The sequence below is a fragment of the Arvicanthis niloticus genome, chromosome 11, assembly GCF_011762505.2.
Source record: "Arvicanthis niloticus isolate mArvNil1 chromosome 11, mArvNil1.pat.X, whole genome shotgun sequence".
NCBI lineage: Eukaryota > Metazoa > Chordata > Mammalia > Rodentia > Muridae > Arvicanthis > Arvicanthis niloticus.
The window spans coordinates 55,913,820-55,935,393 of NC_047668.1; the positions used below are offsets into that span (position 1 = coordinate 55,913,820).

Below are 21,574 nucleotides of genomic sequence, written 5' to 3' on the forward strand. Positions count from 1 at the left end.
AGCAACAGGTGCTCTTAGCTGCTGAGATACCCGCTAGCCCCTGGGTATTTGTTTTTTAATCATTCTCTCCCAGGATGTCTTCCAGCCCCTTTGACAGGGGCCAGATTTCTCCTGCTATATTAAAACACTAACATTTCTCTGAACCCAAGGGCTTTCCAGAGCCAGAGAATGGTCTTCTGGTTTGCTGTTGGGCTCACCTGGTCTTCCCTGCTGATAGTGAGGACACTGGGAAGCTCTCGAGCTTATTAGTACTGCGAATACAGCTGCTGCCATGTCTTCCCTGAGTGCTTCATACCATTTGACCAAACATGCTTTTCCTTCCCAGTCTTGTATTTAGAAGATGAAAAAACGAATACAACTAAAATTCAAGGGAACTGAGTTGTTTGTTTACTCTAAATTCTGATGTAGCTAAGTTTTGATCTCTTTCCACCTTCCCCAGGCTCTAAGTTCCTATAGCTCTGTGGTCCCCTGTGTGCTGTGTTTCCTCAGGTCTTTGATTTGAGCCTTCTGTTAGTGACTCCGCATCCAGTCCCAAACCACATCTGTTTCCTGAGTTCCACTCAGGAGCACTGGGGGTGCTTCCCCGGTACCTCAACTCCCTACATGTATGTCTGAGCTTACCTTCCCTCCATACCTGTTCCACCTCATCTCAGTGAAGAGCAGACTGGCTGGCTCCCTTCTGCTCAGCTCCACTGAGCAGCCACCACATCACTGTTGTGATCTTTATTGAGTTGTGATTTATATGTAATTAAATTCACCAGTAGCCACCACATCACTGTTGTGATCTTTATTGAGTTATGATTTATATGTAATTAAATTCACCAGTTAAATCTATATACCCATAACTGTTTCATTTTGCATTTGACTCTTAAAAATTATTTATTTGAAGCTGGGAGGCCTTTAATCCCAGCATTCAGGAGGTAGAGGCAGGCAGATCTCTGTGAGTTTGAGGCCAGCCTGATCTACATAGTGAGTTGCAGAGCAACCATAGCTACATAGTGAGTCAGTCTCTCTTTTTTCTCTCTCTCTCTCCCTGCTTCCTCCCTTTCTTTCTCTCCTATATATAGATTATATATATTGTATTATATGTATTGTATATATATATATATGTATTTATATATATATAATGTATATAAATATAATATATATTTAAATTTTGTACTGTGTTTTAACATACAGTTTAACAAACCAGTCAGTGTTGCTCTATGCTTCTTTAGTGCCTAATATTGACCCAAATTTGAAAATATTTAAAAGAAAACTCTTGAACCCTACAGAGAGGTTGGCATACTGAGGGAGCTGTATGTGTGGAGGCGCACACCTTTAATCCCAGCACTCAGGAGGCAGAAGCAGGCAGATCCCTATGAGTTTGAGGCCAGCCTGGTCTACATATGGACTTCTAAGACAGCCAAGACTATATAAAGAGATTTTTTTTTTTTTTTTCTGAGACAGGGTTTCTCTGTGTAGTCCTGGCTATCCTGGAACTCACTCTATAGACCAGGCTGGCCTCGAACTCAGAAATCCGCCTGCCTCTGCCTCCCAAATGCTGGGATTAAAGGCGTGCGCCACCACTGCCCAGCTTATATAAAGAGATCTTGTCTCATGCTCCCCCAAAACCAACAATTTGTATTATATTTTTCTGTATTTGGGAGAGGAAGGCATGTGTTTGTTCCCTCCTCTTGTCAGGTGGGTTACAGGGATCAAATTATAGTATTAGGCTTGGCAGCAAGGACGTTCTCCTTCCGAGCCATCTCACTGGGCTGCATTTGACTTGTGATTTAGCTTGTTACTGCCTTGTTTCCTGAATGATGGCTCTCTTATTCTCATTTTGGCCTATGGTTTTATCACAAAGATCAGGTACTCCATGGGGCTCTTTGTTCTAGTCTTATGCATTGGCCTTCATTCATTCTGTATGGCATTGTCTGGTAGGTTTTACCACAGTCCCTTCAAACTTAGACCAAACGGAAGAGCACCTGAGACTTGTGCAGCAAGTCTGGCAGGGACAACACAAGCTAGCATGTTGTAGCCTGGAATGACCCTGTTAGAGTTGGAGTACCTTACCCGATGATCTCAGCTGGAGAGGGTTACCAGGAAATAGAGCCTGCTACTTCCAGAGCTTCTCATCTCTGGATTGTGTCACCATGGAACAGTGTATCCTCTTAGGCTCTCACCATGCTTACAGCACATCCCTGGGGATACTTAAACTCATCCAAGGCACTGGGGACTCTAGAACATATTTGGAGTCAAAGTAGTCAAACCAGTCAATGTTGCTCTGTTCTTCCTTAGAGCCTAGTATTGACCCAAATTTGAAAATATAACATAAAGACTTCCAAGTCTACAGAGAGGTTGGCATACTGAGTGAGCTGTGTCCAGCTTCAGGCTACGTTTCTGCTACCAATCATCTGCAATCTGCATTCTGCAAGTAACAGCCTCATTTTGTAAATAAAGTTTTATTACCATACAACCATGTCCATTTGACTGCATACTGTCTATGGCTGCTTCCTCTATGGCAACTGAGCAGTTATAGCAAAAATCCCCTGGGCTCCAAAGCCTAAAATATTCACTATCTGGCCTTTTGAGAAAAGCAGACATTTTAACTTAATGAATTTAGAATAAGGATGCTAAACTGATAAGCTGCATTTCTGAAGACAAACTGCCCTTATTAAATTCTGGCATGTTATAGCCAAGAAATAGTGCTTTGGAAATCAGTCTGTTGTGGCTCATTATTGAGTTCAACACAGGAGATAATGACCTCTCAATACAGCAGGTTATGGAGGCCTTCACATCTATCCTGTTGATAGTATGTTCTGATTATTGGGGGGCGGGGGAGAAACAAAGATACAAAATTGAATCTCTTACAGCTTCACTTCAGCATACCTGTGGCTGAGTGACGGAGAGGTGAGCATGGCTAAGTGTCTGAACTGCCTCAGAGTCAGGGCACAATGGACACTGGGATCCAAGCAGCCAGTCCTTACTAATTGGGAGGGCTGCTTCCACTGAGGCAGAGAGTATTCGTGAATATTTGTCCACTGGTAAACTAGAAGTCACTTGATGCTTTTAGCCTACATTGGAGGTCAGTCCCATAAATGTCTAGCACTTTGAATAGAAATTAAGGAGTTGAAAGACATCACTGTCTTAAATTCTGTCATCTAATCTAAAAATCTAAAACTTTCTATCCATTTCATATTTTAAATTTTTCTGCATAGTATTCATTATTATTATTTGATTATATTGTAAAATTACTACTTTTGGCTGGTGAGATGACTCAGTGAGTAAAAGTGCTTGCTGCCAAGCCTGAGGACTTGAGTTCCATCCTCAGAACCCACATGGTTGGAGGAGGGAACCAGTGCCACAGAGTGGACCTCTGATCTCCACACTCTTTATGGCACACTTGTGCCTACACATGTGTGTGCGTGGGTAAAATAAATAAATTTTTAAGATGATTACTCTTCATCTCCTCCACTAGAATAGAAGCTGGTTTGGTTGCTGTCAGTAATTAATTAGGTCTAAAGAAGTAATTATGATTGAATATGTTGATACATGCTTGTAATCTCAGCATTTAGGATGATTGAAGGTTCAATACCAGCATGGCATGGTGGCACACACCTTTAATGCTAGCATTGAGAGTCAGAGGCAGGCTGATTTTGAGCTCAAGGCCAGCCTAGTCTACATAGTAAATTCCAGGACAGCCATAGTTATACAGAGAAACCCTGTCCGCAGGAGTGCAAGGAAGTTCAGAACCAGGCTTAGCCATAAATCAAGTTTGAGACCAGCATGAGATGTATGAGACCATGTCTTAAAAACTCAATAGCAGCACCACTGAGGTAGCTCAGCAGGTAAAGGCTCAGACCACCAAGCCTGATATCCACTTTCATCTCTGGGACCCACATGGTGGAAGGAGAGAACCAGCTCATGCAGGTTGCCCTCTGACCTTACACATATGCCATGATACATGTGCTCCCACACACATCTACAGATACACTGTATTAGTTACTTTGCTGTTACTGTGATAAAATGCCATAGCCAAGGAAACTTATTACATAAGAATGCTTTGGGGTTTGTTTTTTGTTATTGTTTTTGTTTGTTCATGTATTTTCAGAGGGTTAGGAATCCATCATGATAGGGAGACAGAGCAGCAAGCAGCAGGCATGGTGGCAGGAGAAGTTGAGAACACTTTTGTTTGTTTGTTTGTTTGTTTGTTTTTCGAGACAGGGTTTCTCTGTGTAGTCCTGGCACTCACTTTGTAGACCAGGCTGGCCTTGAACTCAGAAATCCGTCTGCCTCTGCCTCCCAAGTGCTGGGATTAAAGGCGTGCGCCACCACCAACTGGCGAGAACACGTTTTCAAATGCAGGCATGGAACATAGAGAACAAAATGGAGGTGGTGAGAGGCTTTTAATACTGAAGCCTATCCCTGGTGACATACTTTCTCCAGATGCACCACCTAAACCTCACCAAACATCACCACCAACTGAGGACCAAGTATTCAAATGCCTGAGACTGTAGGGGACATTTCTCTTTTAATCTTTTTAAAACATAGAAATTCAGAACAAAGAAGATAGTTCAGTGGGCAAAAGCAGTTGCTACACAAGCATCTCTGGTAGATAGAATGGTATGTATTTGTAATCCTAACACGCTTACTGTGCTATCGGGGACAGAAGAGTCCACTGGAAGCTTGTGGACCAACTAGCCCATGTTGGTTAGCTAACAGCTACTTGTAACTCTAGCTCTAGGAGGTTCAATACCCTCTTTTGGCCTTCTGAGTTGCTACACTGACATGCACAAACCCGTACCTACACACACTTATGTATAATTGAAAATAAAAATAAAATATGTTTATAGATGCTAGAAACATCCAGGTATGATGGCACATGCCTATAATCCCAGAGGCAGAGGTAGGTGGATCTCTTGAATTCTAGACTAGGGCTACATAGTAAGACCTTGATAAACACACACACATGTGCTAAAAACAAGAATAAAGGTGAGTGGAGGGGGCAGGTGACAATGGAGCAACATGGCCAATAGTATCATCCATAAATCTATAAGAAAGAGCATCTTGAATGTGGCTAAAGAACGAAATAACCATCAAATTCTTGTCTTTTCTCAAAACAAGTAAGAGCAAAAACATAAGCATCTAGATGTAGCCATAGAGAGCAGAAAAACAAACTTAGTGACTCCACAGAAATGACTAGTGACGCCAGAACTCCACAAGACAGCTTGGCTTCTTCACATACAGGAAAGGAGCAGGGAAAGAGAGAGCTGTTCTGGACTTAAGATAGAAATGTGGCCATCCGATGGTGGCACACGCCTTTAATCCCAGCACTTGGGAGGCAGAGGCGGGAGGATCTCTGTGAGTTCCAGGACAGCCAAGGCTATACAGAGAAACCCTGTCTGGAAAACCAAAAAAAAAAAAAAACATAAAATAAAATAGTAATGTGTCAATCAAACAACATGAAAGAGTCAATATCAACAAAATGTAGTGCAATCTACTTTGATCATGTTTACTGAAAAGAACATTTTGTAAGATCTGGAAATTTTTTCATTTGGACTTCAGGCATTAAAACATCATCAGAAATTTTAGATGTAGTAACGTTGAGATTCTGTGTCTTCACTATCTCACAGATACAAGGGCACAGGGGTTCCCAGGTAAAAAGAACTGCCTAAGAGCTAAATATGAGGAGATACAGGTACTCAGTCAACTTGTGCAGAAAAGGATGACTGAGGAGAAAGGACAAGATAGTCCAGTGGGTAAAACACACCTGCTGCCAAGCCTGATGGCTCAAGTTTGATATAAGTAATGCACTTGGTGGAATGAAGACTCTCTGACACTGGGCAGTGGTGGCACACACCTTTAATCCCAGCACTTGGGAGGCAGAGGCAGGCAGATTTCTGAGTTTGAGGCCAGCCTGGTCTACAGAGTGAGTTCCAGGACAGCCAGGGCTACACAGAGAAACCCTGTCTCGAAAAACCAAAAAAAAAAAAAAAAAAAAAAAAGAAGAAGACTCTCTGACTTCCTCATATACACCTTGATACGCACACGCACACACACAAATTGAGTGAATGTTATTATGAAAAATAAAATTGGGGCTGGAGAGATGGCTCAGTGGTTAGGAAGTCCTGAGTTCAATTCCCAGCAACCACATTGTGGCTTCTAACCATATATAATGGGATCCGATGCCCTTTTCTGGTGTGTGTCTGAAGACAGTGACAGTGTACTCACATATATAAAGTAAATAAATCTTTAAAAAAGGAATGAATAACAGTAACATTGGGAAAGGGAAGCTGTGTTAAACGAGTGATTAAGTGGTGAGGTTTGTCCACTAGACAGCTCTGCAATTTTGTCATTTCCAGAGCTAAAAGCTGTTGTTGTTGTTTAAAGCTCATGTGCTATGGATCTTCCATATATCTGTAAGAGAGAACCTTGTTGAGCCGTCTTACTGTTAGATGCAATGTTAACGAGTTCTTCCAAGAGCTAGTTCTATGAGAACTTGCATTCCAGTAGAAGTAGAAATACTTACCTGCCAGGTAACATGTGGTGACGCTGGAAATTCTCACGTGTAGAAAGAAGCCGTAAAAGCTTACCATTAGGTGTCACCCAGTAATGAATAGATTGACTGTGCTCAGTTTTTTTCTGCCAGAGGGCTTTTCCTGAAAAGTAATTCTATCTTAGAGCCCACAACCTGGGCAGAACTGGTGAACAGGGTTCTCCCTTCAGGACAAATTTCAGTCGACCAAAGAGAGGAAAGACTGCTGTGTGTCAGTGAGGCAGATCTCCATGACCTAACACCATATTTCATTATGCATAGTGGTTTTACCTTTTCTTTATTATGATTTGTTTGTTTTACTTTTAAGTTCGCTGATTTTAATCCATGTTCATTTCTTCTTCTGTACTTGTGTTGCGCTTGCTGTCTTTGCTCCCATCGTTCCCAGGTTACAGTATAGCCAAGACATGCCCAGTCTCTTGGCCGATGAGCATGCACTGATAGCCTCCTATGTGGCTCGTCTGCAGCACTGCACACGGTTAGTTGGTAGAGCGCCAGCAGTGGGAGTGCAGCCAAGACGGCTCTGAGGGAGGGGGTGAGATCTGGTTCCTGGGGTTGCCAGCAGGAGAAGTTCTGCCTGTGTGGTGTATTTGAACAGCTGCCAGCTGTGATTGGCAGAGTTAATTGCCAAAGCATTGGCTTTCACAAGAGAAGGAGCCTGGCCAAGCCTGGCACTCACCTCAGCATGGAGTTAGACAGTCTCTGAAAGAAAGGTACAATCCCCACTGGTTACACCAGAGGAGGCCGTACATCCCTGAGAAGTCTGAAGTTCCAAAGCCAGACACACTCAGAGAGGACATGGTTTTTATGTTCTCTTGTTCAGCAGTTGTCATTGAGGAAAATGTACATAGGAAAAGGACTGTTTGGGGCCAGAGAGATGGCTCAGCAAATAAAGGCCCTTGGAGATGAGCAGGGTAACCTGAGTGGTCGAAGGAAAGAACTAGTTCCTGAAAGTTGTCCCTTGACCTCCACGGGCATGCCATTGTAGCCTGCCCACACACATGCATGCACACATAAAAGTAAAAGCATGTACAAATGGAAAGGACTGTTTTAACTGCTGCATTTCACAGTATTCCACACTGTTTCCAATAGTCTTACTGGTGTGAGTGAGCAACAGCATTGCTTATGGGCACTTCCCTCTTCCTAAAGTCTTGGGGGAACAATCAGGTCCGACAGACTCCCAGGTGGGTTTGACAGGCTTCTCCTGTGGGAAGGAGAAAGGAATTGATTATTGCAAACTCTGTCAGAGAATCTCCCTGTGCAACAGATGGTATCTGTGTGCTTGTCCCAGCCTCTTGGTCTCTGAGAACGGAAGTGTTTATCTCAGGCGGGGTAAGTAACGTTCTGTCAGCAAAGGCAGTTGCCTAGGGCCCTAGAAAGCTTCCGATGTAAACCAGCAGCAGAGGTTGCGCCTCACCTTCAACCCATGAGTTTAATGGTAGGTTTAGTGAGCAAGGACTGGTGACCATTGGTCCAGAGCCGTTGTGATCTACAGTCTAAGGACATGAGCCCCATACTGTCTTGAGGGAATCAGAGATTTCTTGGCTGATTCTAAAACTGCAAGTCAACTGGGACAGACGAATAACAAACCAATAATTTGTTGTTGATGATGTTGTATCATCATCAACACTGTGGCACTAAGGATTGATCTAAGGGCTTCAAACATGCTAGGCAACTACATTGCCACCAAACAATGTCCCTAGTCCTTGCTTACTTTTCATTTTGAAACAAATTACCCAAGCTGTCCTTGAACTCTCATTTTGTAGTCCAGGCACACCTTGAACTTCCAATCCTCTTGATTTAGCCTCTCGAATTCTGGTCAGGGCATCATCATCCCTGTCACCCTAAAGCTTCTTAGTGGGCATGGTGGCTCATGTCTGTAATCCCAGCATTTAGGAGGCAGAGGAAAGGAGGCTTACTGTGAATCCAAGACTAGCATGGGTTGCAGATTGAGAGACTGACAAAAAAAAAAAAAACAAAAACAAAAAACAACAACAACAAAAAAACAACCCTGCCAGCTTTATTTGTGGAGCTGATCTTTTGTTGGGTACCATTTTATCTGGTACCTTGTCTGCATGAATTCTTACATATTTACAGTAATGGGTGAGGCAGCACACAGTGGCACTCACTTACAATCCCTGTTCTGGAGAGATTAGGGCTGGAGAATTGGGAGCTCAGTCTGAGCAATTAGAGAAATAACTCATCTCAATGATGATGATGATGATGGACTGGTTTACTCCAAACTGTGCCCATGTGTGAAATGAGCGTTTTAAGAGAAGAGAGAGTGGGTGTTAAATCTAATTCTCTTTCCAACTTGAGAGGTTTGCTTGGCCAACCCTGTCTGGGATTCCCTATTTCCTTCAGCCAGTGTTAAGTATACTTTTTCTTAGCCCTCTGATTTTTATGATCCCATAATTTTTTTTAAGTCTTCTTTTAGTTCAAGACCTAGCACTATAAAGTGCTAGGCTTTTTGTAGGATGTCTTTTGTTAGCCCTTCTTTCAAAAAGACACTGCCCCTTTGCTGATGTGGATGCATAGGGATGGCATGTGCAGCCTCAGTATGTCCTTAAATCCTCCTGTCTCAGAAGCCTGTTAGTCTGTGACTCAGGCCTCTACATGTTACAAGCCTTTCTCCTTGAAGAGTAGACAAGAATTAGAGATATCTAATAGACACCTATTGATTATTATCTTCTTGACAGTGTCCTGGACAGTCCTAGCCGACTGGATGAGGAACACCGGCTTATAGCCCGATATGCTGCCCGCCTAGCTGCAGAGGCAGGAAACATGGTAAGTGAACCAAGGATCTCAGGGGAGCATCAGAAAGTAGCATTATTGAATATGCATATTATGTAGGAGAATAGTAATTGTGACCCTCAGGAGAAGGGGTTGCTGGGGACTAGAAAGTAGGGGTGTGTGTAGAGAAGAGAATGGGGGAGCCTTTAATCTTATCTGCAATGCTCTCTTTGAAGCACAAATCAAAAAGAGAAAATCAAACAATTTAGTTCTTTAAAAATATCAATACATTTACTGTAAACCCCTAACAATCAGCAGATCAAGGGAAAAGGAGAGACAGTACAAATCACCAATGTCAGGATGAGAAGGGATATCCCTACAGATATTACAAAAATTGAAAGTATAAGATGAAATATGATCTTCAATAAAATAAATAACCCAGCCAGGTATGCTAGTGAATGCCTTTAATGCCAACACTCAGGAAGCAGAGTTGAGTAGATCTCTGTGAGGTTGAAGCCAGCCTGGTCTACAAAGCAAATTCCAGGGCAATTAGGGTTACATGGTGCAGCCCTGTCTCAAAAAATAAAAAACAAAAAGGTTAACCCAGATGCAAAATGCATATTTCTTGAAAGACACCAAAAAAATTTGACATATAAGTTAGCAAAAAAAAAAAAAATCAGTTAAATGATTATTATAGAAATTGAATTTATAATTAATTTCCCACAAAGAAAACTCCATGTTCTGATGGCTTTATTGTTGAATTTGTCAGTCTTAGAGGATATATATATATATATATATATATGAAAAGGGTAGTACTCCATGATCAGTTTAATTTATCCAAGCAATATAAATCTATGTACTATATTAAATAAATCCGTGTAATTAACAATTTAAACAAGTTTGTAAAATCATATTAATAGATGCAGAGGAGGCATTTGACAGAGAACAGTGCCATTTGTGGAAAAAAAAATCCTATATATTCCAAGAATAAAAACAGGACAGACTTCCTCTCCCTGAGCAATGCTTACACAAAAACTGCTGAATAGTGTGGACATTAAAGACTAAATCTTGGAATCCTCCCTATTTGTCTTCCAAGTCTAATTTTACTGTCTCTGTTTACAGTTACATTAGAAGACCTAGCCAGCAACACAAAGCATAAACACTGAGAAGTAAAATGGTCTTTGAAAGTAGCATGGTCTGCTGTAGAACCTGTGCAAACACTACTAGAACATGCAAGTCAGCTTCTAGCGTGCTACAAGATGAAAAGCATAGAGAGCACAGGGGGCATGCAGCCCAATGCTAACGTGCTTGCCTAGCCTGAGACTCAATCTCCAGTACACCAACAAGAAGACTAAAAATAAAAATGAAAGGGATTTAAGACTAGAAGCTGTAAAACCTTGCTAAGAGACATTATGGAGAGCCTGTGTAAATTGAGAGATGTGCCATGTTATTAACTGAAGACATGGTGTTCACATAAGGATGTGTCTTCAAACTGACTTACAGACAGTATTGGTCAGAGGCCTAACAGATACAGGTTTGGGCTGGGTCGGGGTTGGAACTTAGGAATCTAACTATGCAACCCTAGCTGGCTTCTGTCTCACTGTGTAGACTAGTCCAGCCTAGAACTTTGGGGGTTTCTCCTGCCTCTGCCTTCCCAGTGCTAGGATTATAGGCATATGCTTCTGTGCCACACTCAACAGGCTTCTGTTTATTGTTAAATTGGCAAACTCATTTTTAAAATATGTCTAGAAAACTAAAGGACCCAGAGTAACTATAACAGTCTTGAAAAAGAACAGAGTTGGCAAATGTTACCCTAGGTAAACCAAGGCCTACTATAAAGCTCTAGTGAGGTTTAGCCACACCCCCTTAATCCTAGCACTTGGGAGGCAGAGGCAGGTGGATCTCTGTGAGTTCCAGGGGCCACCTTGGTCTACAGAGTGAGTTCTCTGTCTCAAAAAACCAGCCAGCCAGCCAGCCAGCCAGCCAGCCAGCCAGCCAAACAAACAAAGAGTTAGGTTTAGTTAAAAGATGGACAGATAAACCAAGGGAACAGGGTAGAGTAATACATAAAATAGACTCCCAACAGCAGCACAGAAGCAACTCTGTCAGGAAAGGGAAAAATTTTAAGCTTTATTTTATTTTCTGTATATGGGTGTGTTTCCTACAGATACATCTGTGTACTATTTACTGCTCTGGAGGCGGTGGGACCTGGAAGAATAGAGCCAGTTAATGAGGAGCACTAAAGTCTTATGTGAAAGCCATCAGTATAAACTGATGTTACTCTACATGAGTAACGTGTGTAGTCACAAGGGCAGTCGCATGTGACAGGCAAGCTGTACACACACATGGCACAAACATGTTTTCCATAGAAGCATATAAACAAATAATAGTCAGCTGTAATGAATAATCTGAAGTAAACTCACTTCTATCTGCTACACCTGGGAAGGGGCGTGAAAGCAGACTCTAAGAACACTTTTGTGGTTTTGAAGAAGCTGAGTTCTTAAGACTCTTACCTTGCTTTGTTGAAGTTTTCTCTCAAGCACTCAGAATTCTCTTCACACAGCTTCATTCTTGGACCGTGTTCTGACAGTGTGGGAGAAGGCCAGAAGAAAGCATCAGATCCTCTGGAACTAGAGTTACAGGGGGTTGTTAGCCACCATGTAGATGTTGGGAACTAGACCTGGATCCTTTTGAAGAGCAGCCAATGCTCTTAATTGCTGAGGCATCTCTTCAGTCCTCACAGTTCTTTTTTATAGGTTACTGATACTAAAATCTCGAGGTGTGTATGTGGGGGGGGGGGGGGGGGGGGGGGGAGCTGAAGAGACTGCTCAGCAGTTAAGAGCACTTGCTGCTCTTGCAGAGGATTGGAGTTCTGTTCCCAGCACCCACATCTGGCAGCTCACAACAGCCTATAACTCCAGGTCCAGGGGATCCAGTGTCCACTCCTGGCCTTCACAGGCACCTGTAGGTGTGTGCACAAATCCATATACAGAAACACATGCACACACACAATCAAAAATAAAATAATTTTTTAATTAAAAGAGCAGTGAATGTGTTAATAAAATATCTGAAACAAGTAAAAATAAAATTTGTGAACTGGAAAATATGTGTAAGAAAATTTTCCAAGACTCAAGACAGAGTGGCTTGTGTTGGAACCCCTGCACCTCTGCTGCAAGTTCCAGGTCAGCTTGAGCTATGTAATGAATTTCAGGCCTTCCTGGGATGGCTAGCACAGTGCAGAATTCCTACACAGGAGAATCTGAAGTTCAGGATCAGCTTCACGTACACTGGGATTTAAAGTCTCCAAAACACAACATAAACCTGGAAAATCTGAACTGATGCATTTAGAGAGGGAGTGTAGAGAACAGTCATCCATTTAGAATCTAAACACTTCAGAATTAGAAGGAAGAACAAAGGGTTAAATTTTTTTCCAGAACTGATATAAGACAAGAATCCTGAGGTCAAAATATATCAGTCCCCAAAAAGAGAAAAATCGCTTCCCTAAGACCATGGGGCACAGCTACCTGGGAGGTTCAAGCAGGACAAAAAATTCCTTAGGTGTCAATAGTCAAGAAGAAAGTGAGTTGGGGGCTGTGGCTCAGTTTAGAGTGCTGTCATAACGTACAGTTGGCGGCTTCCATCCCCAGATCCTCAAGAGGGAGGGAGAAAACTATTGTTTACAAAGGATCACCACTTTCTCCACAGCAACAATGGGGTAATTCTTTATAAAGGGTGGAGAAAAAAAGCTTTACTGGAAGATAGTGAGTACACCAAGTGTTGCTGAGTTTTTGGCAAAGCTTGAAATATTCCTTAAAGGAAAAAACAATTGAGTGTCATTGCTGCACTGAAAAGAGCTAGTTAAAATGTTAAGAGGAAAGGAGAAAACTCCCAAGAAGCCTGGAAAGGTCACAGTAGGATGAGTGCTAAGAGCAGTGGTAGTGGCTCACACTCACTGAATGTGCACTGGGTGGAGGTCATTATTCTAAGTGCTTTGCATATCTTAGCTAATTGATTATTCAAAACAGTCCAGTTTCCTGTGGCCAGAGAGAGAACCACCCAGTCTATAAGTGTCCCATCGGGGATGAGGAATGCCCTTTTTAATCTCTCAAGCACTGATAATTTAACTGTTGAAGGTTAAGGTTCTGGAGGAAAGAAATGAACAAAAAAAAGCAAAGAGTAAACTGAAAGGAAAGATGACCTGGAACCCAAACCACGGACTCTCAGACACTAACCACCGACAAAGAGCCGGTCCTTTCCAGCACTGTGTCAGCTCTTGTAAGAGGAAGTGACAGAATTTGGAGGCTGGTGCTGGAGAGGAGTGAGGCGGGACAGAAGCAACATGTCAGATGTGACAGTTAGGTCTCCTTCGTGGAGAGGTGTACGTGCTTGCCAAGGCTGCCGATGTGTTGCTTCTCCCCAAAACACTCTAACGTCAGATCATATATGTGTCTCAGATATTGCAACTCTGAAGGTTGTGGAATGGAACAGTGCAGAAGAAACAATGGCCTAGGAAAAAATGCAGAGCCGTGTGGGAGAGCTGGTTAAACCTTACACGTGCCCTCGGCCAGTCATAACTGGTTAGGTAATTTCAGAAATTGAGAACCATGAGTCAGTGAGCTGAGACAGGCTGTGGCTGAGTTCCAATACCTATGCTTAATGCTGAGATAGCCCCGCTGACCTTACAGGGCCCTTCAAACCAGAGTTCTGTAAACCAGAGGCAAAGCCTTTTCACCTTGAGGCCCTGGTCTCCTTTGCCATGAACCCAGATAAGGATGTTTGCCCCTGCTGGTTCCCATTGCCCGATGCTGAACTGTCATGAAAGTGATCACAGCTCAGAAAGGGTCCCTTTCATCTTAGTTTACTTTGCCAAGTATGGCTATCTTCTAAATATCAGGCCTCTCAGCATTCCTCTTCACCAGTCTCTGCCTAACACAGAGTGCCTAATCCTCTAATCTCACCCTGAGTCAAGTGCTTTGCATAAGTGGGGGCAGTGCTCACGAGCTTATTTACAGGCTGCTAGATAGGCTTCCTATTGATTTTTCTCAGAGACCTTCTTCCACAGAGAGACCATTCAATCATTTGTGCTGCAATGCACACACCCTGCTGAGTGCCTCTCCTGCAGACACCGGGCAGCTTCCCCCTTGGTGCACAGCAGACCAGGCAGTGCCTCAGATTGACGCTTGAGGACAGGCACTGTGGCTTTCACAGATGTGCCAGGAGGACTCATTTGTTTTCCTAGAGTGCCTAAGTTTCTTTTTCTAAAAAAAGGAAACGGAAAACCCTGCAATGTGGGCTGAATCATAACAGTGATGGCAGATTCTTAGTTCTCGAGCCTTAACCAGCACTGGACGTGATCTGACGTTCTCTTTTAAGGGTTTCTCATGAAAATAAAACAAAAAACAAAAAATTTTAAAACCCTTTACAGGAAAGGTGAGAGGGAAGGAGGGCACTACCATTGTCATTGTGCCTCAGGTTTAGACCTTTCCAAGAGGCTGTCTCCACAGCTGCACCCCAGCCTTCATAGCCTTGTCATGGTTGCTTGAGGCACACTATCATGGGAACGTCCTCATGACTTCTCAAACTTTAGGGGTCAACAGTATCTCAGCTGGGTTTTGGATACATGTAGTGACTGCAGGCCCCACTAAAATATTTACTGCAAAACCTGATCACATAATGTGATCATATATGAAGCACTTTAAAATGTGCAAGCTTTGCCTCTGGCCTACTAAACCAGAACCTCTGCGTTTAGGGCCCATCTGTCTTTACTGAAGGAAAAAACAAAGGAAGTCTTCTGATTTACAGCCAGCCTGGAAAGCACCGTCTTAAACAGTATTATTGGATTCTGGGGAGAGGTTAATAACCCATAGCCTTCAGTTATCCTCTAGGAGGTTAGATTGTGGGCAGACTGCTCAGGGATACAGACAGTATAGTGGCTCTCAGGGGCATCTCTGTGGACTCCTCCTGTCAGGTTCATAAAGGTCAAAGCCACTGGCCTCTCTTTCAGGAGGCTGCAGAAATGCATACTGGGCTACACCTCGCAGACTGCTCACTTGCCTTGGATGTGTAATGTTTACATAGTTCAACTAAAGGGATCTTGTCTCTTACCCTCTATCTGCCAGCTGTGTCTCTGCCTCCATGAAGGTGGTATAACTCTGAGACCCCTGAGCCCGAAAGGATGCTAATGTGAGAAGCACCGTCTTTCCTAGGATTAGCAGGGCTGCAATCTAAGTAGATCCCACTCTTCATTCCCAAATGGAGTCTTCTTCATTCTCCAGTACTAAGCCTTCCCTCCCACACTCCACAGGGTTTTGCTATGTAGCCTAGGCTGGAATTTGCTTATTCTGTAGTCCATTCTCTGTGTGCCTGTGTCGGGGGTAGGGGGTGTATGTGTATCTATGTGCCTGTGTGTGTCTGTGTTTGTTCTTGATGAAGACATCAGATTTCCTGTACTTGAGTTATGGGTGCGAGCTGCTCATTGTGTATGCGGAACTCCAGTTCACCTAGAAGAGCAGCAAGTGCTCTTAACTGCAGAGCCATCTCTCCAGCTCCCAGCCTGGATGTTTACCTGCTCCTCTAGGCAACTCTAGTAGATAGATATGACTCCTAGTATGATTTTTGTGAATGAGAAAAGAGGCACATCAAAGTTGAGTTACCTGGCTAAGGTTCCCAGCCAGACTTGAGAATAAATACAGGCTTGTATGACTTCATGGATCAGTGTAGTTGCAGATCTCTTGCCACCTATACAGCTGTGTTGTAACGTACACATAACCAGTACATATAACCAGTGTGTTGGTGTTTGGTGCTAAGTAAATTCTAGGGGTTTGTTGTTCTCTTTTTTTGAGACAGTGTCGCATGTACCCCAAGTTAGCTTCAAGCTTAATACGGAGCCAAGGATGACCATGAATTCATAATCCTCCTACTTCTACATCCCAAGAACTAGAATGTAAATCATTTTGCTTTTAAAATATTTATTTATTTATTTGCTTATTTATTTATTTATTTATTTATTTATGGGAGTTGTAGAGGCCAGAGAAATGCTTGCAAGACTCAGTTTCTTCTTTTACCCTGTGGGTCCCAGAGATTGAACTATCATAAGGTTTGGCAGTTGGTACCTTTACCCACTGGGCAGTCTTTGTCAACCTCTACCTTTAGGAAAGAAGGAAGGAAAGAGGGAGGGAGGGAGGGAGGGAGGACGGATGGATTCCAAGGGACCTGTCTCCACCTTCTGATGTGAATGTGATGCACAGATGTTTTATACGTGTGTGCAAAACACTCTACACATGAAAAAATAAAGAAGTCTAAAACCGTAGAAGACATTCTAAGATGGTGAAGTTCTGTCTATTCCAGCAAGGCAGAGTTCTGATTGATAGAGCATTGCTCCAAACGTTCCTGCTTGATGAAATATCTGACAGTGTTTTTAAAAAAGTATGTTCATTTGTGTGTGAGCCAATATACCCTATGCATGCAGAAACCAGTATGTCTTTTTGCCACTGTAGCAGACCATCCAAGTTTCAGAAGTCAAGAGAACTTCAGGGTTCAGGGTTTTGAACTTATTAAATAAATCCAGAGACTTAGCTTTTATTGGCAGTGACTAAAGCTTGATAAATTTTTTTTTTTTTTTTTTTTTTTTTTTTTCTGAGTCTAAGGTAAACTAATGAAGGGCCTATAAAAGGACAGAGCATGGCCTAAAAAGGTATTTACCTGGTGGGCAAACTGTGGAGAGGAACTCAGTGAGCCAACATAGAAACAGAATTATCGCCATTTGCCAATTTAAAAGATTTTTCAGGACATCTGAATACACACACACACACACACACACACACACACACACACACACACAGTCTGAAACTCACTGCATAGTTCAGGCTAGCTTTGTACTTATGGTAATCATCCTGTCTCAGCCTCTCAAGTACTGAGATTACTGGTTTGAGCCTCTGCACTGGGCTTAATGAAGTTTTGTTTTGTTTTGTTTTGTTTTGCTTGGTTTTATTTGTTTTGTTTTAAGGCAGAGACTCTTGAAGACTGGCTTGAACTCACTGAATAGCTAAGGATAAACCTGAACTCCTGATTCTCCTGACTGTACTTCCTAAATGCTAGAATTGTGGGGATGAACCACCACACCCACCTAGAAAACTTCTACTCAAATAAGATGGGACTGTTCGGGTACTCACAGACTTTGACTCTCTTCTGTTCTAGCATGTAAGAGTGTGTGCCAGTCTCCTCATTGGTCACCTGAGAAAATCCATTCATCACACACATTGCTTTGCTAAAGCTGTAGGCATAATTTTATAACAATGGAGCTGCAGACTTAAAAGAATATTGAGAGTAGAACATTAGAACAGGACAGTAATGGCCCAGGTGGGTGGTGTACACCTGCAAGTCCCAGGTAGTGGAGGCTAAGGGAAGAGCCAGAAGTTTAGTCCAGGATATCAAGGCCAACCTGAGCAACATATTGAGACTGTCCTTCATCCCCTAAAATGTTACAATAAATAAAAAAATACTTTAAAGTGTTACTGAGTGAAAGACAATTTGGAGATCTTAAATAAAGGTATCTAGGAACAAGTGGATTTGATGGCCCATAAGGAATGCCACTTTGCTGTCATCTGCAGACTGTGGATCCATCCCAAGGATTCTCCGCTGATCTGGAAATGATCCCTATTGGGAGCTGGGTGGTGGTGCCACAAGCCTTTAATCACAACACTTGAGAGGCAGAGGCAGGTGGATCTCTATGAGCTCAAGGCCAGCCTGGTCTAGTGAGAAAGTTCCAGAAGAGTCAGAGCTACACAGAAAAACCCTGTTTCAACCCCCTACCCCAATAAATAAAATAGAATAATTTTTTTAAAGCCAACCCCCTCCTGGGGTTTTGCAGTGGGCCTAGTTCAATATACCAAGTTCAATATACCTAAGGGTGTTTGCAGAACACTTAGGCTGACTCTGCACTCAGAAAGTCCAGAGAGCAATGCTTTTTACCCAGAGTAGTTTATCTTAAGGATGAAAGGGATAGATTTTGTGAAGTCACTGTTATTCAGAAGTTACTATGGAATGAGAGCTTCTCAGATCCCCGTCCACGTGAGTCAGCAGCCCCAGATCTGGCCAGAGTCTCCTCACTTGAAGGCCTTCCAGGGAGAAGGGAGGAATGGGGAGAGGTGGTGATCTGGTTAAAGGGTTTGGTGTGCAGTAGAAGTTCTCTCATTCATGAGAGGGCGTCCAGCTGATCAAAGGTTGGCTTTAAATATTTAAAGATGTGTTTACTGAAGTATGAAGCATGACAAGCATTTGCAAAATGATACATCAGCATCTGGAAAGAAAATATAACATACAGGAAGTAATTGGAGCAGAATTCCTAGAACAAATTAGTGTGAGCTTATGGAAATAGCTTGTTTTCCTATTGTCTGCCTAAAGTGGACATTTTTTTTTTTTTAAATCAGTTAAGATAGGAGCCAGACCATGATCAGAATGTCTCAGCACTGTATGTCCACGCGTGCTTTCATGAGGTCTTCCACACCCAAGCTGTTTCCTTCACATGAAGCATTCTCCAGCTTCCCTTCTCAGGTCTGTGCCAGAATGACTCCATGGGAACTTCAAACTCTCGACTATGAAACTCTTCTTCATCACTTTCAAGCCCTTTGGCTGCCTCCCTTCAGCTGTTCCAGCAAGGCCAGCCGCCCCAGCCCCTGCCCTTTTCTCTGCTGTGCACGCTCTTCCCCAGCCTTCTGGCTTGCTGGGCCTACTCAGAAGCCCCTCACTGGAAGGACTCTCTCTTAAGTCACGGCCTTCCTCATGCCTGTTACTGCTGATGTGTGTGTTTATTTACTTATTTTTTTCATTCTGATCTCCCATGCTGTAGTGTCGGCTCCATGAGATGAAGTTTTTTGCCATTCACCAAGGCATCACTAGTTGTTAGAATAGTGTGTCTGGCACAGGGGAGCCAGGAAATGGATAAATTGATTTTGTTCTTGAAAGAAATTATCTAAGGTCTCTTCTAGACAATGTTTCCTGTGAACTACCATTCTGTTTCTGTCTTAGCCTCCTTAGAGTCCAGGAAATATTGGAGGAAGGTAGACATGCCTTTGTTTTATATTATTACTATTGTTATTAAGGAGCCCCATGGCGTTAAAGATATCAAACAAGTTAAATACTAGATGTCTCTGCTATATAATATATACTACATACTAGCCTATTGTCCACTGCCATAATCCTAAGGCAAGGTAGTAATAAAGAAAAAAAAAAAAAAAGGCTTACTTAGGCTCACTGTTCTGGTAGGTCAAGACCAAGGGCCAGCATCTGGTGATGGTCTTCTTGGGGAAGGGTCCTGAAACAGCCCAGAGCATCATATGGCAAGAGACAGAGAACTTTGTGTATGTGTGTGTTATAGAATTCAGTCTTGGGGACCAAGATCAAGTCATGGAGTCTCCATCCTAAAGACATCATTCAATCCTAATTACTTCCCAGAAGTCTGTCCCGAACACCATAGTCCCTGAAGTTTCCACCCTCTTTACTACCTCACAGTGAGGACTGCAGTCTAACACATGAAGCTGTAGGGCACACTCAGAGAAGAGCACCTTGGCTATATTTATTGTTTTTGTTTTTGGAGACAGGGTCTCACCATGTACCTTTGGCTGGCCTGGAACTCACTTCGTAGTTTGGCCAGGAACTTAGAGATCTCCTGACTCTGCTCTTCTGACCCTCTGACCCTCTGACCCTCTGACCCTCTGACCCTCTGCCCCTCTGCCCTTCTGACCCTCTGACTCTGACCCTCTGCCCTTCTGCCCTTCTGCCCTTCTGCCCTTCTGACCCTCTGACTCTCTGCCTCTGCCGAGTGCTGGGATTGAAGGACTTTGCCACCACTTATATTTACATGTTGACCAAAGGAAACAAGCCACTGGGCATTGGGGCTGGGTTGGAGGTTCTCCTATGAGTTCAGGCAGGTGGAAAACCCCAGACCCATTTTGTCTGCAGGAACTGTTGCTTCTTCACTTCTATTTGAGAAACAGTGTTTCTGGGGATTCTCTACCTCCACTATGGAAGACACCAGGTTTGCAGTCAGACCGAAAAGCATCACGGGTTATTTAAACGTTTCCAGTGAATGCCACCAAGCACACTTGTCATCCCCCCCAGACACACACAGTTCATGTCCTTCCCACATCTGTAATTTCCCCTGCCCTCACCCTTACAGAGAACTATAACTTTTAATTCCTCTTTAGGTTCAGTCTCAACCACTCTTGTGAGGCTCAGCTTGAGCACTCACAAGACTCTAAATACAGCATGGGGCATTTGCTCAGCTGGCTGCTGGTACACACTCAAGCAAAGAAGGAAGTTATCTTTTTGTTTTTTGGTTTTTTTAAGAAGAAAAATATTAGGTGATCTGGTGAAAACAAGATTGGCTGTGCTGGTTTACCCATTTATTTAGAAGACACCATATGAAAAGACTCAGACTCATTAGTAAATCTTCCAACTCTGGGCAGGGTATTAGCAGGTTCCTGCTTCTTGTTGGTCGTGCTTGAGGCAAAGCAGAGAAGGTGCAGAGTGAGCATGGCTGGCGGACAGCCCGGTTGAGAGCTTCCTTCCATTTTAGTTGTCGAGTGAAAGGGAAACAGCACCTCATTATCCCTGTTTCCTTTCTGTGTTCCTTGGCTAACATATATAATGTTGGGGTGGGGTGGGGTGTGGGGAGATCTAGATAGAGTCTCATATACAAAGTGAAACTTAAAAAAGAAATTGGAACCCGAGGATGGGGTAGTTCAGCCACTTTTGGAAACAGTATAGAGTCTCACATATATGGCTATGTAGCTGAGGTTGACCTTGAAATCTTGATCCTCCTGCCTCCACTTGAGAGGATTACAAGTATGTATCTCCACACCTGTTTTTATGAGAGTTTGGGGTATTGGGGATCAAAGCCAGGGTTTCATGTATGCAGGGCAAGCACTTTCTCAGCTGAGCTACACCCTCAGGCCCCAACCCACTCTCTGCAGTGTGTGAATGGTGTTTCTAAGTATTTATTGTTTTCTACCATATGCTTGAAGGAGCTAACAAAGGTACAGATTACACCCACATGGTCTCTCCAAAGTTGACACAAACCATGACTAATTACATGAGAGTATGTCCAACATCACAGTTCCTAAAGAAAGGAATGCATAATGAAATACTACCTCACACCCACAAGAATGACTCCTCAAAAAGATGGACAAGTGTTGGCAAACATGTAGGAAAGTGGCAGTGTTATACAGTGTCGTGGGAACTAGTTCAACCACTTTGGAACAAGGTCTCCAAAGGCAGTTACGATGTGGCTCAGCAGTTCTACTC

General features: G+C 43.0%; 1 protein-coding gene across 8 annotated transcripts in view; it reads left to right on the forward strand.

The window, feature by feature from the left end:
- The window catches only part of Dtnb (dystrobrevin beta), a 195,132-nt gene that overhangs the window by 137,935 nt on the left and 35,623 nt on the right, over window positions 1-21,574 (forward strand). For 6 of the 8 annotated variants that reach the window (XM_076942210.1, XM_034513843.2, XM_076942214.1 and 3 more), the window contains exons 11-12: window positions 6,927-7,016; window positions 9,238-9,325. In XM_076942210.1, coding sequence (XP_076798325.1) covers window positions 6,927-7,016; window positions 9,238-9,325 — 178 coding nt within the window. The remainder of the gene's footprint in view (window positions 1-6,926; window positions 7,017-9,237; window positions 9,326-21,574) is intronic. The other 2 variants (XM_076942213.1, XM_076942217.1) reach the window with 1 other exon arrangement.